The sequence below is a fragment of the Uloborus diversus genome, chromosome 1 (genome assembly GCF_026930045.1).
Source record: "Uloborus diversus isolate 005 chromosome 1, Udiv.v.3.1, whole genome shotgun sequence".
Classification (NCBI taxonomy): Eukaryota; Metazoa; Arthropoda; class Arachnida; order Araneae; family Uloboridae; genus Uloborus; species Uloborus diversus.
In genome coordinates this window covers 16843709-16866554 of record NC_072731.1, presented here as the reverse complement: position 1 = coordinate 16866554, position 22846 = coordinate 16843709, and the positions used below count along the sequence as shown (strand labels likewise).

Genomic DNA, 22846 nt, shown 5'->3' with positions numbered 1-22846 from the left:
TAAAAAAGTGGAAGGTTTACCATAAATGAAACATTGACGACAAAAGAGTTTTGGAGGTTCTTCCAATGTGACCAAGAGCTCAAAGAAACCGACAAAACTCACTTCAAATATGAATCATTGGCAGCAACATATTTTATGAATAGGTTACTCCAATGCTTGTTGACAGATATAACAAATGCTTCAATCCTCAAGGTGATTGTGCAGAGAAGTAAGCTTTATTGTACAATATTTTTGGTAGTATTTTTTTTTTATTTTATTCAACCATCTTTCTCTTATAGCCAAGTGGAGGGTCAAAAACAGCTCTTGAGAGTGTATATATATATATATATATATATATATATATTATATATCACGCATATGAATCAGGGTGATTTTGTAAATTTTCCAGTATCAGAATGCCAATTGAACCAATAGGACCATATCAACATGAAAAGGAACTTCATTTTTCCAGAAAAGCAGTGCCTGAATGGCATTCTGGTGCATTCCGGCAACAAACCATCTCTTACATACAATATATATATATATATGATATAAAAATTGGCTGTAATGGATAAATGTGCGACAGAATAAAACATCTCTATAGCTTCAAAATATTAGTTATATGATATGGTTGAAACTAAAGTTTAGATAAAAATATGATAAAGTTGCAGATAAAAACTTGCAGACATTTTTCTTCAACATATTGTGCACTTACACAATCAAGCCAAGAAAACAAAAAGTAGAACATGAGGGGGTTTTTTTTTTCAGTATCACTAGTTTCTTCCAGAAAACAATTTCAAATCTGAACATGTACAAAATAAATAAAAATCTAAAATCAAAATAATTTTCGTACAGCGCTCTACAAAGCCTGCTAGTTTTATAATTCTTTTAGTGATTTTTCTTTCAAATCACAAACTAATGGCACATTTGTTATAAAAACTTAGAATGAAGAAGTTTCAATAAATCATTTAGTTAAAAATATAATCGTTTACAATGTCTATATTTTGGAGTGAAAAATCAAAAGCTTAGGACTTACTGAAGTAATCAAAATATCTCTTTCATAAAAATTTAATTATGAAGAAGTGTATTTCGATATTTATATAACTTCTTTTTCATTTCCTGCAGCCAGAAAAAAAAATAGAAACATATTCGAAATATCCCTTATCTTATAGCTCTAAGGATAAATTTCTATTTAGTATTTCAAGAAAAATGCTTGAATTTCTTCAGATGATAAAATTTTTTGATACAGTGACCGCCGCTCATATGAGTCACGTTTTTTCTTAACAGTTTTGATTCCATAAAGCAGCTGATTCAATAAAGCAGATAATTCAATAATGCTGGATTTTATTCTGTTTCTGACGATTTCATTCATTAAAGCGGCTGATTCAATTAACCGGCGTCCACTGTAGTTTAAAAAACTAATTCTGAAAAGTAAAATTTTTAAAAGAGATAGGGACGCATTAAAAATTATAATCAATATAAAAATTATCTGTGTTTAATTGGCCGATATGATTTTACTAATTTATCAGGAATGGAAGTCATCCAATTTGCTTATTGGTTTTTCCCTACTAGCTGTCGACTTATAAAAATAATTTATATAAATGCAGAACTTATTTAAATATTTTCTTTTTATCTTCAGCTGTTTGCTGAGCAGTTTTCTTTTGACTAAGGAAGACATAAGGAAGAATTTAAATGGGCTGAAAATATGTCCCGTTTTACATTCCAATGTCTTTTACTTGCTTGATTTCAAAACAAATTTTCCGTCTTCCTTACATACTTGAAAGCCGAGCTCTTTGATCAGTGCAGATTCTACCAGGTCCCCAGACACTGACATTCCAGCTAAAACAGCTTGATTTTCTTGATTATTTTCTAAAACATTTCTGATTGCTAAAATACACCATTGCATAATAACTTCCAGAGTTAAGAAAATAACAAACTTGAATATTTAAATTTTAAAAAATATCACACATTAAAGAATTATATACATGTTACACTGTTGTTGTGACTTAAACTCAGGGTCAGGTCAAGGCATAAGCACATGGAGTACAAGCCCAGGGAACCACATCTATAGCTAAAGTTTTTAAAAAATGGAGTAATTTCATACTGCACAAAATCAAGATGTAAAATGTATATATTAAGTCTAAAAATGATTGTGATTAAAGTATTAACCTCTTTTTCAAAGTCTAAAGCCAAAATATTGAGAGCTTCTGAAGATAGAATAAACAGGGGGAGGGAGGGGCAAATCTAGTTCATGCCCCAGTATGCTCAAAAGTTATAATCGGTCCCTGCTTGAACCATTCGAGCTGGCAGTACTGAATCAGAGGTTGTCTGGCTCCTAGTCTGGATCAAAAATTTTAAAGTGATTAGTTAATTGACTGAATTAGTTTAAATCAAATTAATTTAGTTTAGGTTGATTTAAAGTTCATCAACTTCAATTGCAGACGATGAGAGCCATCAGAAATAAAAATAATTTGGGAACAATTCATTTAGTTCATACTGAAAAAATCCATTTGTATAAAGCAAGACTGCAGCCAAAAATTGCTGCAAAATTTTTGTAGCAATCAATGTCGTATGAGGTCATGAGGACAAATTTCAGTTTCAAAGTAATAGAAATGGAAGCATATTAGTTAGAAATTTGCAGTCCAGCATATTTTGTGCAAAAGAAAGAAAAAAAAATAAGGAAGAGAAAGAAAGAAGCAGTAGATTAACTCTTCCACCTTAACGAGAGATGGTAAAGACTTGTTATTCCAAAAAAAAAGCATTGAAACATAGTTTTTGTATACATCAAGGAACCTGAATCTGATGGGTGTCAAATTTTTTGCAACCACCTCATTTTGAGGACTGCATGAATGAAAATTGGCATATAACAATGCGGAAGGTGCAGTGTCTCGGATAGTAGCCAGAAATTTCCATACACCTTATAGAAAATATTTATGAAAAATAAATTACAGCTATTTCATGCATGGTTATCAAACTTAATATTGCGTTTTTAAAGTAATAGGCTATTTATATATAAGCATTACTAATGGTCCAGTCAATAGGTAGGATAAAATGGGCTTACCTTACAAAAAATGGGGTCAAAGATTTTTTTCTTTTAATTTGGACATACTAGTGCCAATGTGAAAAAACCAAGTTATCCAACACGAAAGACCTCGGAAGAACTTTTGGGGGCCGAAAAACCACAAAAATTTATGACTTTTTATAGTTTTTTCAAAATATCTCAGAAATGGTTAAAATTAGAAAAAAACTTCGAATACAAATGTTAAAGAAGATTAAATTTCCTTCAACTTTTGTCATTACAACATTTTTGTAGCATGAAAAGCAAGCGAGTTACAACTTCTTGAAAGTCACACTTTTTCTGAATCTCTCAACAAAGTGCGTGAAGGCGCATCGGATAACGGAGAAAAAGAGCAGAAATTCCGGCTGTGTGACCCTGGAAATGATTTGTCTTTCGTAGCTGAGAGTAAATGTCTTCGTTCCCTTTATCATAAAACACCCCCGTTCTATCTCCTTTTTTTCTTCGAATGCGATGCATTGACTGAACAACTATGCATATTGGTCACTTCAAAGTTCGAGCGAGCGTATGTTTTATCAATCTGTGTGTTCTGTATTACGATTTTGTTTCTAGAAATGATTATGCCAGACCAATGCTTCCTTTACTATCATATCTCAGAATCATTCTGCATTTCTGAAATAAAATAAAAAAAATATGGCCTTCAAGTTATGGTTGTATTTGATAGATATCCTGCACATACTATCACAAAAAGTTTTGAACGATTACGGCGAATGAGGGTGCACTTTTCCCTTGAAGTAATGGTTGAACCTAACCAACTTCTTAAGACAATTTTTGAAGATTCTGACATTCAAGTCAGGCAGAATCAAGAAGATGCCGACTTGTTGTCAACAATACTCTTTCAAAGGCGAGGAATATTGAAAAGGTTGTCATAGTGGGCGAGGATATGGATCTGTTAGTGCTGAAGACAGCTTTAGGACAGCCTTTCAGCAACTTGTTCTTTTTAAAACCTGGAAGAGGGAATGCTGGTGAATTGTTTTTTTCCCACTAAATACTTGACCCCACCAATATTCTGTTCATTCATGCATTTAGTGGGTGTGATACGACATCGGCAATTTTTGGCCAAAGCAAGATTAAATTGTGCAACATAGTCAAAAAAACTCCTGAAATTAAGGAAGCTATTGAAGTATTTATGGATCCAATCATTCATCATAATGCCGTACTGCAGCTGGAGAAAATATTTTGAAAATATTATACACAAATGACGTAAAGTATTTAAACCGATCTTTGGATACTTTGCGATTTAATATTTTTATAAAACTAGTATACAGGGCTAAAATAACATCTTGCACGGCTACCTCCCACTGCTGAACATTATCACTCTTATTGGTGTTACCACCAAATTCAAAGTTGGTTGGGCAACATAATTGATCCAGAGAAATGGGGTTGGGAACGCAGAACGTAAGGCCTAATGCCTGTTGACACGAAAAGAGATTCAGTTCCTCAGACTCTTTTGAAGATTGTATCTTGTACTTGCAAGAAAAATTGTACTAGAGTCTTCTTGTCGCAAGGCAAGTTTAAAATGTTCCAGTATGTGCAAACACTGCAGTGGCACGAATTGTGAAAATGTTGCACAAATTTCATCTTTAGATGGGACTGCAGAAGAAGATGGTTTGTTCCAGGAGCTTTTGGAATTACCGCAACAATTAGATGAACAGTTCAAGGACGACAGCTTATTTCTACCCCCTACAGATTCTGAACCAGGAGAAATCTGAACCCTTTAAAACGGCTTCGAAAACGATGAACTATGTATTTTGTCGTCCTTTCTCTATTTGATATAAAGTCGAATGAATCTCCCTTAATTTACGTGTGATGCGTATTAAGTTTCTACAGTTGGATTTTTATTTTGAAAGATAATTCTTTGGGGTTTTTCATGTCTCAAAACGTCACTGTAAGCAGTCTGCAGAATTTTTTCAAAGTGTTCATTACGTATTACTATTGTACCTTCATTTATGCATTATTGTGTCTATTGTTTGCCTATTGGCACCCTAATATTTATTCATTCACATTTATATTCAAATATCCCATCTTCACTAGTAATAGTTAGAATAGATGGTACGAATTATGTGCTTTAAATGAATGTGTAGATTATGTAATTTAATTACAAACTGCAATATAAATCATATGTTATTGGAGTCTGATGAAGACTACCTCTGTCAGACCAAAAATATTAGTTCGTGAGCAGTAGAAGAGGGTTTATTGTTATTATTGTATCAACATAGGACGCATGATTGTGTTAATTGTGTTTGCTTATTAGCTGCCTAATATTCATTCCTTCACATTTATATTTAAAAGTTGCATCTTTGTTTGTATTAATTAGACTAAAGCGTACAAATTATGTGCCTCAAATAAATATGTATATTGCGTAATAAAGTTACAAACTGCAATATATGATCTGTTATTGGAGTCTGATGAAGACTACCTCTGTCAAACCAGAAATGTTAGTCCGTGAGCAGTGATGAAGGGTTTATTATTGTTGTATCGTCTTTTAAGCATAATTATGTTAATTATTTGCTTATTAGCAACCTAATATTAATTCACTTACATTTATACACAAATATTGCATTTTTTCAATAGCAATCTAAGTAGAATGCACGAATTATGTGCTTTAAATGAATGTGTATATATGTATTTCAGTTTTACAATACATCGCGATCGTCTGTTTTTGGAGTCTAGTGGGAACTAATCTGTCAGCCAGAATTGCTACTCTGTGTCAGGTGGGGGGAGGGGAGCAAGAAACCCAAACTGGCGATAAACTCTGAAACTAAGGGTTCTACTCAAGTTCTAATAATTGTGACGCCTTATTTCCGGTGTCAATGCTTTTTTTTTTTCGGAGTAGAGGAAAACTGCCTTTTTTCAAAGAGCTATAGCAAGCTTTCTATTTGTGCCACAAAAAAGTTGTTGTAAATATAAAAGTTGTAGGAAATTTAATGTTCTTTAAACTTTATATTTGATACTTTTTGCTAATTTTAACCATTTCAGAGATATTTTGGAAAAAACAAAAAATGTCATAAATTTTTGTGGTTTTTCGGCCACCAAAAGTTCTCCCGGAGTCTTTCGTGTTGGATAACTTAGTTTTTTCATCTCGTCACCAATATGTACAAATTAAGAAAAAAAAAATCTTTGACCCCATTTTTTGCAAGTTAAAATGTATCTATTGACTGGACTATAAAGAGCAGTTCAAAATTAAATTTTGTACAGCTAAGTGCTAATGAGAGGCAGAAGAACGAGCATTAAATACTGCAAGGATTTAATTGCCCACTAGTGATGCTGATAAACAACTTCTCAGTAGAGTTTTGCACCTCCATGTATTTGATTCAGATCCTTTTCTGAAAATATTTCCATTGATATAAGACCACAAAACATAGTATTTATGTGAAATATGTGGCAAAGAACAACCTGATGACAGTAACCCAATCGATAAAAAGTGCAAATACAACTTTTGTGCTTAGCACGGAGATACAACTCAAGTAGCACACATAATGTCACAAACGTTTTTAAATATTTGCCACAACATTGATTCTGACAACCATTTTAAAAGGTTTTGAAAAGTGTGCTACCTGGGTAGGGGTCTTGTACTCAATTAGAAATTAAGCACTGCTTTAAGTAAAGCATGCATTATAAAATTATGGTCTTAACAAAAATTCTAAACAGGAAAAAGAATATGTACATTTCCATCTTTTAAAGGCTTAACATTTGCACACTACATTTGAGCACATCAAAAAAATAAATAAATAAATAAATAAATAAAATAAAATAAAATAAATAATAAATAATAATAATAATAATTAATAAATAATAATAATAAATATTCAACTGCATACCATGTTTACTCATTGAAGTAGTAATTCTCGCAAAAAATTAATAACTTTAAATACATTCTCGATAATTTTTTCTCAAACACACATTCAAATCACATTATAAAATACAGTATTATTTAAGCAGGAAAGGATACATGGATTCCTGATGTCTAAGTTGGAGCAATCCAGCAACAATGGAATGCCATCTAACTTTCTAACCTAATTCGGAAGAAAGAAACCACACATATGTGTATAATTGAGAAATAGAAACAAAACAATAATAAAAAGCTAAAAATAAAGAGAAAGGAAGGGAACTTTCTCTCTTTCAAACGCACACATATTTTATATAAATATTCATATCTTAATATAATATTTCAAAATTGAATTCTTAAATTTTTTGATATCACATCCTCAATGAGAAGCAGTATAGGGGTGCAAAATACAACGGGAGGGTGCTGAACCCTCTTAGCAGAGCCCTCGGTTTTGAACAATATTGTCTAACCTAATACCTTACTTGTATAAATGAAAAGATTGTAATGAGCCGAGAGAAAATTCTTGTTGCTCCAGAGTCGACTATGAAAGCTTGACCATTTTCTTTAAAAGGTCCTTCCGTATTATTTTATTTATTTTATTTATTCATTTGTTTATTTTATTATTTTATTTATTTTTTCGACTGTTCATTGTCTGTTAGTGCTAGAATAGTTTCCAATGTACAAAAATTCTCACAAATGACAGAGTTGAATTATTTTCCTTATTTTATCGATTGTATGTGTAGTAAAAAAAATTAATTTTTGTTAAACTTTCAAAAAAAAAATTTTTAATCAGAAATCTAGTTTCGGTACAACTATAAAAGCCCTGCAATTCACAGCTAACCAAGGGGAAAATTATGATAAAGATTGAGTTCTAGGGATTTGAATTGTTTTTTAGGTGCAAGGTGTTCAGTAGGATATCACATGCAAAATTTTTTTGAAACATTCGCCACCGAAAATGAGTTTTAAAAACATTTTTGGTTATAGTTTTTTATAAATCTGTCCCACACAAGAAAATAAGAATACATTGGTAGCAACGGTACATAAGGTCACACTTAACTATCACGAATTTATACTAGGTCAAAAATCTCACCAAATCCTGGTTTTCTCGACAGCCATAGCACAGGTTTCCAATCAACCTTATCAAATTCTTCTTGAAACAGAAAGAAGGATGAGCTTCAATATCCTCTTTGGAGAACTGATCGCAAGCATTCAGATTGCTGATGGAAGAGAAGGCATTGCAGCTCTTTTTTCCCAACAAGTGGACGCTCTTCAGTACATCTAAATGTTTCAAAAGCACTCTTTAGTACATTTTTTTAAATGCAGTAGACTTTTCAATGTGAACACTTTACAATGCAATGGTTTTGATATTAATAAACAAATCCCAAAATTACTTAAACATGCAAATTTTACCCATAAATACTGAGCTTTAAGATAAAATTAAAAATTACAAATCTTGTATTCTAAAGAAATCTGTCTTCAACTGCATCAGAAGCATGGCAAACAGACTTCTATTATTATTTAAGCCTTTTCATTGGCAACATAAATTTTGTAGAACTGTTTCCTGTTAAAACTTTACAATATCAGTACTGTTATCTTGAAAAAACACTTGTGCAATAGAATTTTTCTAAACTATAATTTTCATAGATTCATGTGTAGAAAGTCTAAAGCTTTTTTGTTGAAAAAATAAGTAAAAAAATGTTTTAAGCTGTATGGGGTCAGAATGCGTATATTTATTACAACTTGATTTATCTAATGCCCATTGAACAGTTGTTTCTTTAACTATTTTTTCTCCTGTACTTGATGGTCTGTTCCTTCAGCAATAGCGTCCTCAATAGCGTGTAAAAATTTAACTACCCATCTAGAAGAAACTGGAAATCCCACTGCAACATCCCCCATATGGAAAAGAATAAAACAATTGAAAGGATATCGTTTAGAAAAATGATAAAGGTAAAAACAGTTCTCTGAATAAGCGAAAATCACTCCCCCTCCCCCCACCCCCTCCCGATGTAAAATAAACACATTCTTCAACTAAAATGATTAAAAACGCTTTAAAAAAGAAAAACAATTCTTTGCAATTTGAAATATTTCGCCAAATAAACAAAAAGTACAATAAATTACATTAACAGTAGCTTTAAAATGTAAACAAATGATCAAGCAACTTTATTGTTCATAGCCAAAGTAGCCAAGTCACCACGTTACTATATTCCAGCCGATCAGTGAGCGAAGCCAAATGCGACCGATTAGATCTTTTGAATGAAAACTTTTTAAACTTCACATATTGCCTAGTTTGTTCTTTCCACCAAAAATAAAGATCTTCCATTGCACTGATCTTTTATGTACAGAACTACCCTGTTGTAATTTATCTGGACGAAAATAAAATTTGTTTCGTCTTTTAATTCCATCATCTTTTCCTTAATAATGCACTGATTAGTTAGATAATCCTTAAAGTATTCTTGACATTGGTGCCAAAACTCAGATGGATTTCAGCCGAGAAAAAAAGGTTGCTAGGTTCGGTACTTTCTGATCATTTAGATAAGAAAACCTAAAGCACCGATGCGGTCACATGGTTCAACTACGACGACAGAACACACGTTTTGCCTGAACCTTCCAGAACTTTACTTTATATCACGGGATCTAAAATCACTGCTTTCAAGAAATGAAGGCTTCACTCTCTCTCTAAGTTTCATCTATTCTCAATTGTCATATCACAGTAGGAAATTTCATTACAAAAAGCAGAGCAGGCTTTCTTATTGCCTTTTGGTAACGGGTTAAATATTTATTTCAGTTCTCGCTCAACAATAGGTTAAAATAAATATTAATCATTTGGGAGATGTAATCATCCAATGTTTAAATTAATTAACGAATTAATAAAAATGTTTCCGATTCAATCCATTGCACTTCAAAACTATGCTTGCCACAACTTAATTACCCACAAAAAATTTGATCAAAATCGGTCCAGCTGTTTAAAAGCCTTATGATGACAAACGTCCGCATAGAAGATTTTTATATATTAAGATAGTTGAATATATTTTTTGTTTCCCTATAATAGAATTATCTTTTCGAACAAAACAAATTTCTTCTATAAATTATTTCATATTAAATCAACAATTATTTTTTTAATGTACACACATTTATTTCAAACCTTCAAACTACACATTTTAAAGAAACTTTGTTTCATGTGGTCAATTTGTTCTGTTTCTTTATGTATATCAAGTGGACAAAAAAACCCAGAGAATTACAAATTTTCTCTCTATTCCTCATTATTTTTAAAATAAAATTTACATCAAGCAGCATGAGTTTACACGAAAAATACTCAAAAAATAAACTAACTAAAATCCAAATTCCAAAATGGCAATATGACATGCCAATTTATGAGGGTGAATAGCGCTCATTAGATTTCTATGGTTTTCAGCAAATGGCACAACTGGTAAGTATGAGATCACGGATGGCCATGCTCCTTTCTTTTTCTTTTTTTGCATTATTATGAAGATAGTGATCCGGGGTGCCCCAAACTTAAATTTTTGGGTGGGCAGAAATTATGAATTTGTAGAATAAAACTCTAGACTTCAATAAGTGATGATAATATTGCTATTTTTGCTGAATGATGATAGTTTTGTCGAACAGAACTCCCTTTTTTCTCGGTGATGATAATTTTGCGAAATCGTCAAACAAAATTTGCCGAATAAGGAAATGTGTGGAAGGTCACTTGACTTCCCATCAGGGCGCCCCTGATTGTCATGCTCTGTTAACAAGAGTTAGAATTTTGAAAAGAACTGTATAGCAGAAATTATTCAAGACCAAAGTTCTTCAGCTTACCTAAGGATTTCTCAAGCAGCTCTTTGCTGCTTTTCAATGAATGACTGTACTGGTCTGAAATAGATGCAGCACAAAGAAGAGTTAATATTTTCACAATTTCTGAAGCATCCTAAAATAAAAATATGATATCTTATAACCAATTATTATGTTGTAAATTTTAAACAAGCATAGATTTTGTGGAAATTACACATTCAAGGCCAATGTACAAAATATGTAGAATTTGAAAACAATTAGGCATTTATGAGTTTATACAGTTTGATGCTCAGAGTGATGAGAGACCAGAAGGCTCATTGTAATGTTAGTTCAAATGTAGTAAAAAACTTCATAATGTTCTCTTACGAAATAATATGGACAATTTCACTTTCCTTGTAACTTAAAATGCTGCCACTCTCCATTGTAGATAATTGGAGTTGATAACACCATAAAGTAGAAATTTTAAAAAGCGATTCACTGGTTCAAGGAGCCATTAATTGCATAACTTCATTAGTCAGTACTGCCATGGGAAGATAGAGAGCAGTATCTGCAGAATTTGAGATATTTTAAGAAACACGTTTCGGATCTTTTACTAAACAGTTTTTGGATTCTGTACTAACAATAGTGAAACGTTGTAAGACATTTAAGAAAGAGAGAAAAAAGTATTTAATAGTATTTTCATATTTTCCAAAAAATATATAACTATAAAAATGCAGAACAAAAATAAACTCATCAATATCCGGGGTAAGGGGGGGGGTCTAAGATCAAGGCCCTATTGCTTCTCCTCCCCTCCCCTTGCTAATGCGTCTGTTAAAAATGCTGCCAACAATCTCTGCTCCACACTAGTGTATTGTCACCGCTGCTTTTCACTGCTATGACCTCTAACTGAACAGGACGAAATTGAACTTAGGATCAAAGGGTTTTTTTACTTCCTTTTACAAAAAAGGAAGTATTGTATTCGCAAAAAAATTTTCACTCAAAAATCAGCCTTAATTTCCATTTTTCTCACCCTCGAATGAATTTTGAATTTTTTTTTGACCCGATCACACGTGGATATATGCCTAGGAACGTATAGACACCCGAAATATCCATTTTGACGACAACCGAGTTAATTACAACGAATTTTCTCGTGGCGTCCAAATGTATGTATGTATGTATGTATGTGCGTATGTATCTCGCATAACTCAAAAACGGTATGTCCTAGAAAGTTGAAATTTGGTATGTAGATTCCTAGTGGGGTCTAGTTGTGCAACTTTCCATTTGTTTGAAATTCGGATGATCCTAAGGGGGTCTTTTGCCCCTTTTTGGGAGGAAATCATTGCTAATTTCGACGTAAACTCAAGTTGTATTATAATTTGTTGGACCCTTGGCGATATATCTCCAATCTTTTGGTCGCCAAGCTTTGTCGCCAACTTGGCGACAAATTTGGCGATTTTTATCTTTTCTTTTTTTAAATTTGATTTTAATTTGTCCACTGTTGGTGACATTTAGAGAGTAAACAATTGAATCACATTAAAATTGCCAATAATGGGGAAATGACATTAAATTGGAGTAAAAGGAAGTCATGTGATGCACACATCAGCTCGTTTTAATCAAAGTTTACATGCAATAAGATTTTGTTTTCTATGTGACAAAATTTACACAGAAAAGAGGTAGAAAACAACAATAACTTCATGAATGCGAAAATCTCGTGTCAAAATATCATTTTGTCTAGTGTAAGCGAGTAAGCCGATTACTGTTAATACCTTAGTATCTAAAGGCACGACCTTGAGGGTCACGGATTTGGTCAACATTCTAGACATAGAACACCCACTAGGTTTGAGCCCAGGTAACACGGTTTGACTGCATAGGCCCTAGTTTTAGTTTGTCTGCAACGGGAGTCCAAAGTTGATAATTTGGGCCCAGAAATGCAATGGAATTTCCTCCAGAATTACTATCTTTACCACTTTTTCTGCAATTGTACTGCAGTACGAGCCACTTGTATGCACTTACCTTTGAATCAATTACTTCGAATACTAATTTTTAATAAGTAGTTCTCAAATTTAAATTGGATACTACTTTTAATTTCAATATTTTGAATGCTGAAACAACGTAGTTACAGGACATTTATCATTTGAAAAAGAAAACTAATTATTTTTGTTATATATAAATCGTCAGCTAGTAAAACGTATTTATAGTTTGCTAAATAAAACATTTACTGGATATTTATCGTCTGCTATCAAAGATGTTCCATAACAATGAGCAAAAAATGGGGGAGGGGAAAAAGCTTTAATTTATTGCACATGGCACATAAGAGAACGAAAATACAAGATATTTTCAACTTTTCAAGAAACTTAAAAAATGCCTATGAATAAATAGGTGTTCTCCCTTCCACTCGTTATGCCAAATGTGTTGGAAGATTGAACATAGTGCTGAAGTCTGAAATTCCAATGGAAACCCCATTGCATTTCTGTGGCCAAACTAGCAATTTTGGACCCTCATTGCTGCCAAACTAGGGCTTATGCAGTCAAATCTCTTTACCTTGGCTCATATTTAGTGGGAATGGACCTATATCTAGAATTTTGTCCAAATATGTGAAATATGCGACCCTCAAGGTCAGCCCTTTGGTCGTTAGATTTATTGACAGGTTCAGACAGGCAGTTCAAAACAAACTGGCTGGACAAAATGCACAAAAGCTCAGGGCATGAGCAAAAATTAAGCTTCCCGAATTTACACCCTTCAGACTCAAAGATCTTGCATAGGACCCCAGATCAGAAAATGTAGATCTCTTTCCAAAAATTAAGTGCACAATTTTGGTGGCAAGTCCCAACTTTGATGACAGTACGGAAAGTCGAAAATAGTATTTGTTTAATTGAAAGAGCAGGAAAACCAATATGTCATAAATGGCTATCAAAGAGAAAAGTTGTAAATTCTGAAACTGAAAAGGGAGTTTTGAACCAGCTAGCAAAAGTTTGAACGGCTTTTTAAAACAATTTGCTAAGTGAGGGGCTTACATGAAGTTTTGAAGGAATGTAAAAAACCCTACAAAATCAACATGAATTAGACAACTCTTCATATAGGAAAAATTGACATACAAGTTCTCATTCCCTCTCCACCCCACACCTCGGAATGATTTTCTTTATATGTAAATGGTTTTATTGATAGTACTTACGATTTCAGAGAACTCTGTGTTACAGACTTTCATTATATTCATTACTAGGTTCAGGTAGCGCTGTGTCACGAAATTAAGAGCTGAAGGAGGAATTAAGGTTTGGCCGTCATTGGAATTATTCAGCTGATGAGTGATTAGATCCAATATTAACAACCTGAAAAATTTTATAAAACAATTTTCAGCTATAAAATTATGAAACCAATTTATGCATGCATTTATCAATCAGTTTATTTCAAAAGGAAAAAGGTCTTGTTTCCGAAAAATTGAAGTTCTTGCAAAATAAGGAATTACAGTCAGGTTTTGAACCTTTTTTTCCCCCTCTCCACACTTGATTTTTTTTCTTTTTTTTTTCAAATTTCTGTGTTTCATTAGTTGATTACTTCGTGTTTCTACAAGTTTATGATACTGTTTTAATATTATTCTATCTTTTCTGATTTTTATATTCACAAGAACACTTTTAAATAATAATATTTTAAAAGTTACATCATAATAGATGGAGTTATCATCAGAAAAAAAATCATTCAGTAAAAAATGTGTACAGTTATAATGTCAAGTAAAAGATATTGCAAAAAAATTGTAGCATTAAAAAAAAACTGATATCAAAGCAGACAAAATAAAAATTAAAAAAAAAAAAACTTGGGATGAATTTGTGAAAATGTTGATGGTGTAGTGAAATTCTTAAGTTAAATACTATTCAAAGAATAATCATTCATAACTATTGTATTTAAGCGCTTAAAATTAAATAATGTTCAAAAAACATACATGAATACATAAGATAACAAGAACAAAGAATATCCACTCTGAAATAACTTGCCAAAAAATAAAAAGAAAAATAAATAAATAATTTTACATGCAAAAAAGTAGATGATATTTTTTACCGGAGACAGAATTGTTTTCTCAATAATTCAGTTTTCATGAATTTCATTCATTATGGGTGATAAAAATCATTCATTGAAGATCCATTCAAGTCTTTGAAAAAACTTTGCAAGCAATGGCAATGGATCATGTGAGTTGCTATCCATTCACCACCAGGGAAGAAAAAGGGAAGAGTCATTGTTCTTGGGGAGAGGCACCACTTTCCTACAGAGGTGCCTCTCCCCAAGAACAATGGTGCACCCCCCCCCTTAAATAACACAAAGAATGGCCCTCCTAGAAACAAGAGACCCCCCTCAAAAATAAGTCGAAAATATGCATCAAACCCCCCCTCCCAAAAAAGTCAACTCCACAGTCCTGCGCCATGACCCCCCCCCCCCAGGTGGGTGTGACAATCATGATTTACCACACCTGCCTTCTACTGCGTTTCACCCTCAATTCAAAAGGTACCTCTATCCAGCGGCCGCTTTTTCTACCTCTCACTGTTTCGACCACTCGTAACTGCAACCTTACAGTTAACCTACACATTCTGGCATTGCTTGATTTTTCATTCAAAAAGAGTTTGTGGAATTTGTGCAAGAATGTAGTTTGCAAGATTTTCCTCGACTCCCGAGCACTTTTTAGTGTGCGTGGATCAAGCACACAAATTGTTGACTCTTTCAAGTTTTTCTGCTAGCCGTATCACCTGCTGATGTGATCTTCAAATTTTTTTTTTTTTGTGTTTTGATCTTTCTGCTAAAACAAGTAGGAAGGCAAATTTCTTCAATCTACGAATGCAGATGTCCTAGAGATGGGGACGCCAAACTGAGAATAAGGAGATCTACAGCTCTTGGTAAACCCTTGTGCATCTGATGAGCATGACTACCAAGATGTGAAATCCCGATGCATCCTAAAAGTGATTTGTAATCTAGTGATAAAACGCATCACCAACAAATTAATAAATTATGTGCTGGGCAATTTATGATTTTTATAAATAATGATGTAGGTGTCTTCAAAATTGTGATTCGCTGATCAACGTGCTTCTGAGCATAAAAAGGTCGTATGTTTTTCTCTGTAATGTTCCATCACTATTGCATTAATATTTTGTCCAGAAATTGTAAATTGAAATTTTGATTACACACTATATTACACAAATGTATCACCTCACTTCAATCTATTTGCTGATCAGTAAGGTGTTTTAATTAATATTTCTTAAAAACGGCCATTATAGAATATTATGTACTTGTACCACTAAACTATTAAATCATGCATACAAATGTTTATATAATGTAAATAAACCAGCATTTATGTTTCTTAACCCTCTCTTTATCATTATTCAAAACCCTTCTGCAGCTTATCTTTAGTACCCCCTCACCACCTTATCATTGGTGCTGTTTGGTTTCGTACTGGATTATTGTTTAATTTTAACAAATTTTTCAGTCTTGGATTGCCATTTAGTGTTGTAAATTTTTAGGGTTGAATTTATTTAGTAACAGAATGTCAAATCCAAAACTCAGGTTTTTTCAATCATCCTGAACAAAAAATTTTTTCCCATGCTGCGTTAAAATAAAATTTCTTACATTTATGTATGCAAACTGTAGGGGTATATCATGGAAATATGGGTGTTCCAAATATTTGTTTTGAAAATTTTCAAGCATTGAGTGATATTTCACAATATTAATCGATGGTAAATTTGGTGAAAAAAAATCATTTATTGTATGTATGTGTTATGCAATATATTTTGGGGGATTTGTTAATGTTTTTCGTGTATGATTTCTTATTAGATTGGTTTTGTTCCCTGTATTTCCATCATGGCAAACAAAAGCGGGAATAGAAGTAATGTAACAAAGCTAGCATGCAACATTAAAAATTTTTCGAGTGAAGAAGGTAGAAAATTTAGAATTCTTTTTAGAAATTATCGAACAAGTTTCACATCTCGAGAATTGGTCGTCAGAAAGAAAATTTCTCATCCTAAAGCTTAATTTAACTGAAAAAGCACTTTAATTCATTAGTAATGCCTCAAAAAACATAAAGTTAGGTAATTTTGAAATTCTCACAAAGGCACTGAAGAACAAATTTTCAAAAACAACAAACTTTTCTGAAATTTTAACAAAATTTTCCAATTCGCATCAAAAGCCCAACCAGTTCGTCTCTACCTAGTTGATGAGATATCAACAATTACACAATATTTTGATTTGAAAGAAGACTCTCCACTTGAGATCATAATTTTGGCTGAAAAATTAAAGTCGCAAAAATTAATCGATGCCTTCAGACCTGATATCAAATTTGATATGATTAAATCAGGACAAAAAAAAAATTTGATGATGTTGCTAAGGCTGCAAAAAACATTGAGACTGCCCTTAACAACACTGATTTAGTTTGCACCAATGTTGCAAAAAATTATGAAATTGATTTAATTCTAAAAAATCAAATTGTAAACAAAGCATTTTAGGAGTTAACAAAAAAAATAGGAAGAATCTCAGAGCAGAAATTTAAATAATGCTCAGGGATCATTTTCAAGGGGTCGCCAATATTTCAGGCAGGGAAGCAGACAAAGATCGCATATGGACAGAATTTCTTGTGGGATCTGCGATAAAAAATACAGTACTGCTGATTGTTGTATGTAAATAAACCAGCAAAACCAAACAAAAGAAATCAAAATTCTTTCAAAGCAAAAAATAGGAACAACAGGGGGAAAAGATGGTACAATTCTAGTTATACGAGGGGTAATTTTCATAGAAGCAATTCTAGTTCTTTAAACTAGACAGGGGTTCTTGTGATTTATATAGAGAAAATTCTTTTACAAGGACCCAAACAGATAATTTTTCCACCCAAGATTTTTGTAAACAAACTGAATTCGATGACCATTCCCAAATAGGTGATAACATTGTGACACAAAACTGCTCACAAACTCAAAATGAGGTGATTGAGAAACACATAATGTCATGTGAGGGGTCAAACTCTGATTCATTGCCTATTATCAATCTTAATTTTGGAAATTTTGTTGTACCTGCTCTTATCTACACAGGTGCTAACTTGTCCATGGTGGAACCTAGTACACTAACTTTAATAAAGAACCATGCAAAAGTTAGTTATACTTCAAGATCTGTCAAAATTCACACCATCGACAATATTTCAGTACCATATTTATCTGCTATTTCCTCAAAATTCAAATCAACAACAAATGGTTTAGTAATTTTTTTTTTTTTTTTGTCACTCAAAATAATTGGAAATATAAATACAAAATTATACTTGGATATGATTTTATCAAAGCCAACAAAGTTCTTTTGGACATTCCAAATAAACAATTAATAATGGGTAATGACAAATTTGACTTTCTCGAAGAATCTCCAAATAATAGTAAGACTTGCAATAACATTTCAAAAACTCCCACTGAGGAAGTTGTTGCAAAAAATTTTGAAAACATTACTTTGGAACCAAATTTATCTCAAATTTTATCTCTTTCTGATCCAAAATCTTTGTCGCAGAAGACTCATCTCATCTTAAATCCTTGTAAAAACAAATAGAATTACACAATGTCAGAATCTCTTCATACTGTTAATGATGGGAAAATAATTACAACATTTGAAAATAATTCAGATAAAACCATTGTTGTAAATAAAAAGACAAACATTGGGAAACTTGAAGTTGTTGACAATAGCATTATTTTTACTTTTACCAAGAAAGGTGATTATCAAGTAAATAGCCCAACCATGAAAGAAGTAATTGAATTAAGAAAAAAGGAGCTTAATGAATCCGACTTCAAAGTTAAACACCTTAATGAACCCGATAGAAGTAAAGTACTCAATATGCTTATGGAAAACAGTAGAGTATTTTCAAAGTCATACCAAACTCTTGGTTCGACTAATGCTGTCACTCCCAAATTTAATTTATTGCATAATTTTCCAATTCTATCTAAGCCATATCCGATTCCTAGCATTGCAAAGAATTTTGCCAAGCAGGAAATTAAGAATTTACTCGATTCTGAAATTATTATTCCTGAATTAATTAATTTTTATCTTTTCTGAAATTCAAGTTCACGGAGGTGAGAAGTTAGAGTAACCATACTGAGTTTTTGAAGCAAAATCTATCTTTTTGTTTTTTGACAAAAATCTCACAACTTCAACTATAGCTGAAAATAAACAAGGGGGCTCCCTTGTACCATGGAAAATAAAATTTGATGCCGTAACTGCCATGTGTTAAGGAGGAATGGCATTTTGTGTTTAGGTAATGGAGGTGAGAATTTATTGTGTGACATATGGCTTCTTGTCTTACTAAAACAAACTAAAACACAATATTAAAAAATTAAATATACTTAAACAATTAGTATTTGAGACACTCGTGAAAGGAATAATCAATAAATAAGTATATACTTTTAATTAAACAAGTTATTAAGCAACATAAACAGCCACACAAGGTGTGTGACATGCCACGGAAGTGCATGTCTTCACATGTTGAAGAGAGAATTCACATGTTGTGAACCAAAAATGTACTAAATTAAAAATTATTATTCAAACATTGGTGGCAGGTTGAAATGGATATATTTTTGATGAAATTACAAATCAATGTTAAATGAATTGTTCCTAAAAGTTTTCAATGGTAAAAGGCATGTGACAGAAAAATTACTTTTTGAAGAATGACCCATATACAAAGAATTCCTTAGTAATACATGCAACAAACAACAAACCTTTATTAATGTACATACATCGTTGCCTTAGAGCAACAGTAAGATATCTAATCCCAGAAATAACACTAAGATATCTTACTGTTGCTCTAAGGCAACGATATGAACAAAGTGCGTCTGAATGGGAGGTTGCTTCGATATCCCAAAATTTTTCTTATTCAACACATTTTGTCACACAATTTGGCAAATATGGAAACAGTATTGCAACACAGAATTTTTTTGAAGATACATATTGTCTCTTCTTTTCATGTTGATTTACCTTCTTGCTCACAATTAACCATTCAGCAAAGTTTGAAATTTCATTCGGTAAATTGAGTATTTCCACCCTCCCAAGATTTTAAGTTTTGGGTTCCAGCTCCCCTGATATGAACCACAAAGTTCAAGTTTTAGAGAGTTGTTTCTTATTAATTAATTTTAAATTGTATTCAATGTAACTTTAAATTGTATTTAAAAAAATGAATTTTGCAAACAGCTTAATCTTACTTGTTTCTGCCAGGAAGAACTTCATAGCAGTTCTGCATAAAACTTTCCTGCTTCAACAACAGTTCCAAAAACAATATTCTGTTGATCAAAACAAATGCAAGCAATTATTAACAAAACTCTTATAAAAATAAATTGACAAAAATTATTTTTAAAAATAAAATGAGACTGACAAATAAATAGAACTTGACATTCCTTATAGAAAAGATGCACTGTTAAACACAAAACAACTTCAAGTAACATTCCACAAAAATTATTTCAGAACACGATATAGTTTCAATAAAATTCATATCTCCAAATCTCACTAAGGGAAAAGCAGAGCCATATAAGTAGTATGAACATATATTTAAAAAACATTAAATTCGATAAAATATTCATTCTTAAATACTAAACCTGAATACACCATGAAAGATAAATTTCTGTACCTCAGAGCCAGAAGGACTTAAGTCAAATTATGGTAATTTTACGGAAGAGAGGGGAAAACTTTTTTCTGGCGCATGGAAAGGATGGGACGTGCGCCTGGCCTGGTTTTTACGCCTGGCAAAAAATTGAAAAGAATTTTTTAAAGAGAATTACATTTGCAAGGCTCAATGTGGAATAGGCTCCTTCACATAATGCAATAATAAACAGAAAATTGCATAATTTTTTAGCTTATGTCAGTCTGGTTCTGAGGTACAGGTTTTTTAAATAAACACCATAACTACAGGGCTAGGTTCTGTATTAAAAATTAAATAACATTTAATCAACAAAATTATATTTGAATATGTATGATTTTCATGCTCATGTAGGATTTTACTTGGAAAAACTTTGCACTACTCAAAACAAGAAATATTTCTATTGCTTCAAAGTCTAGTGCTACAGAGTCTCAAGGTACAATGTTCTATTTCATTGATTCTCTATTTTCTAGGGTGAAAACTAGTCCACATCACGAAGGTGTCATTGACCTATCTGAGCCAGCATATCAGTTGCTGTTCTGAGGTGCCGAGAGCCACTTTTTCAAATTTCTCCACATAAAAGTTGACACGTCAATGACACCTTTGTGATATGGAACCACGGAAAATACGAACTAGATCGATTTTGACTCGCATAAACAGCCAACATAGGAATATTCAATTTACTATGGAAACTGAAAATGACGGGAAGTTGCCTTTCCTGGATGTCATGGTCAACCGCAGAGTTGACGGAATCCTAGGCCATTGTATTTATCACAAGCCTACACATACCGATCGCTAACTGCACAAGGACTCCAATCCCCATCCTCGACAGAAGAGGTGTGTCCTGAAAACTTTCGCAAGTCCAACAGAATCTGCGAACCAACTGTTATTGAGAGGGAACTTTCCCACCTCACAAATGTCTTCCAAGCCAACGGCTTTTCGAAGCAAGAAACTAAAAAAGTGTTCCACCCCAAAGTTATAAGGCACTAACCTGAAGAACCGGTTAAATCTACAGCCTACCTCTCTTACGCTGAGGACGTCACCGACAGACTTCTGCACAAACACAACATCAAGACTGTTTTCAAGCCTACCCATTGAATTAGCACTTACTATGATCAGTGAAAGATGCGAGAGACCCTTTGTCCGCTGCAGGAGTTTACAAGATCCCCTGTTCCTGCAGACTGGTCTACATTGGAACAACAAAAAAGAAGTGTTAAAACAAGAATAAAAGAACACCAAAGAAACCCATGACCTTAAATTCAAAGAAACCAAAAAACTTTCAAGGACTTCCCACTATTACGCCAGATTAAACAGAGAAGCAATCGAAATTTTCAAACATCCCAACAATTTCAACAAAAAGAAAGAAGGAATTAAGATAAACTCTGGCATGCTGTACTTAGATTATCCTGAGAGATACTTTTAGCCAACCAGAAACAGCGACAGACGTCCAGCAGCTAATCCCCAACCAAAATGAAGACAGCTCAAGTTTCAGCCAACCAGAAACTAGGACGAACGTTCCTCAACCAACCATGGCCCAAAACGAAGGGAGAGCTAGCTCTTTCCACATAAATAAACACTTCGAAATCTGCATCAGTTACTAGGAAGTTGCTTCCCTGAAAGCTTCGACCACGTAAACACTGAAGATAACCTCCTCAGATGCGGTTGAAACATTTGGGGAAATAACACTCAGACCACGGCACAACAGCCCGGAATCTCACAACATTATTCAGGAGTAATGTTCAAATCAGAATTGTTACCAAGTAAATACTTCCAAAAGTACAATTTTTGTGAATGATGGTGTAGCTTTTGGACCAAAAAAAGGCCTTTTTTGGAACACAACTTCTGTTGTTGTAATTGTATTCATTTCATTATTTTTTTATCATAGAGATGACTTTTTTAGATCAGTCTAAATCATCACATGTTCACACGAGCTCTGCATCAACACTTCAACCTGCAAAAGAATATGCACAGCATTCTATTCTATTCTGATACATCTTACATACAAAGGAAGAATAATATGAGACAGATAAAACTACTGTAACCCACTTAAATGAGCAAAACATTTTCTTACCCCCAATCAATTAAGTTGTCACACAAAATATTCATTAAAGTAACTAAAATGTCATGTCCATCTTTGGTGCTGATGATGTAACTGATGTGCTCATCAATCATGCAATTGTGTAAAACCATCATGCTATACTCTTGAACTTTGGCATCTCTGTGCTGTAAAAGATCCCTAGAACAGTAAAAAAGAAAACATAGCGCTCAATAAGATATGTTTCTGACAGCTGAAATAAAACATTTGAGAAGATAAGCATTAGTGTGGTTCAAAAATACATGTAAAAAAAAAAGTTTCTCTTAGATAACAGGACACACTAAAATATTTTTCGACATTCGGATAGTAATATACTGGAAGAATTTTAGCTTCCTATTTCAACTGAAAGAGGGTGATCAACCCCCTCCCCCAAACTTCATTAGTATGCGGAGGGTGGTTAACAAAATACATTGAACTGAAAAAACAATGCTACACATTATGATATACACCAGAGGTTCCCAACCAGGGGGTTCGCGA

The 22846-nt window shown here is 32.9% G+C and overlaps 1 protein-coding gene across 1 annotated transcript in view; it reads right to left on the bottom strand.

The window, feature by feature from the left end:
* Window positions 1-324: 324 nt before the first annotated feature.
* LOC129228258 (ataxin-10-like) overlaps window positions 325-22846 on the bottom strand; it is a 45307-nt gene continuing 22785 nt past the window's right edge. The window contains exons 5-11 of the mRNA XM_054862930.1: window positions 22346-22510; window positions 19844-19921; window positions 13825-13978; window positions 10701-10809; window positions 7975-8162; window positions 7008-7071; window positions 325-1890 (exon numbers count right to left, since the gene is read on the bottom strand). Of these exons, the coding sequence (XP_054718905.1) occupies window positions 1712-1890; window positions 7008-7071; window positions 7975-8162; window positions 10701-10809; window positions 13825-13978; window positions 19844-19921; window positions 22346-22510 (937 nt within the window). The 3' untranslated portion in view covers window positions 325-1711. The remainder of the gene's footprint in view (window positions 1891-7007; window positions 7072-7974; window positions 8163-10700; window positions 10810-13824; window positions 13979-19843; window positions 19922-22345; window positions 22511-22846) is intronic.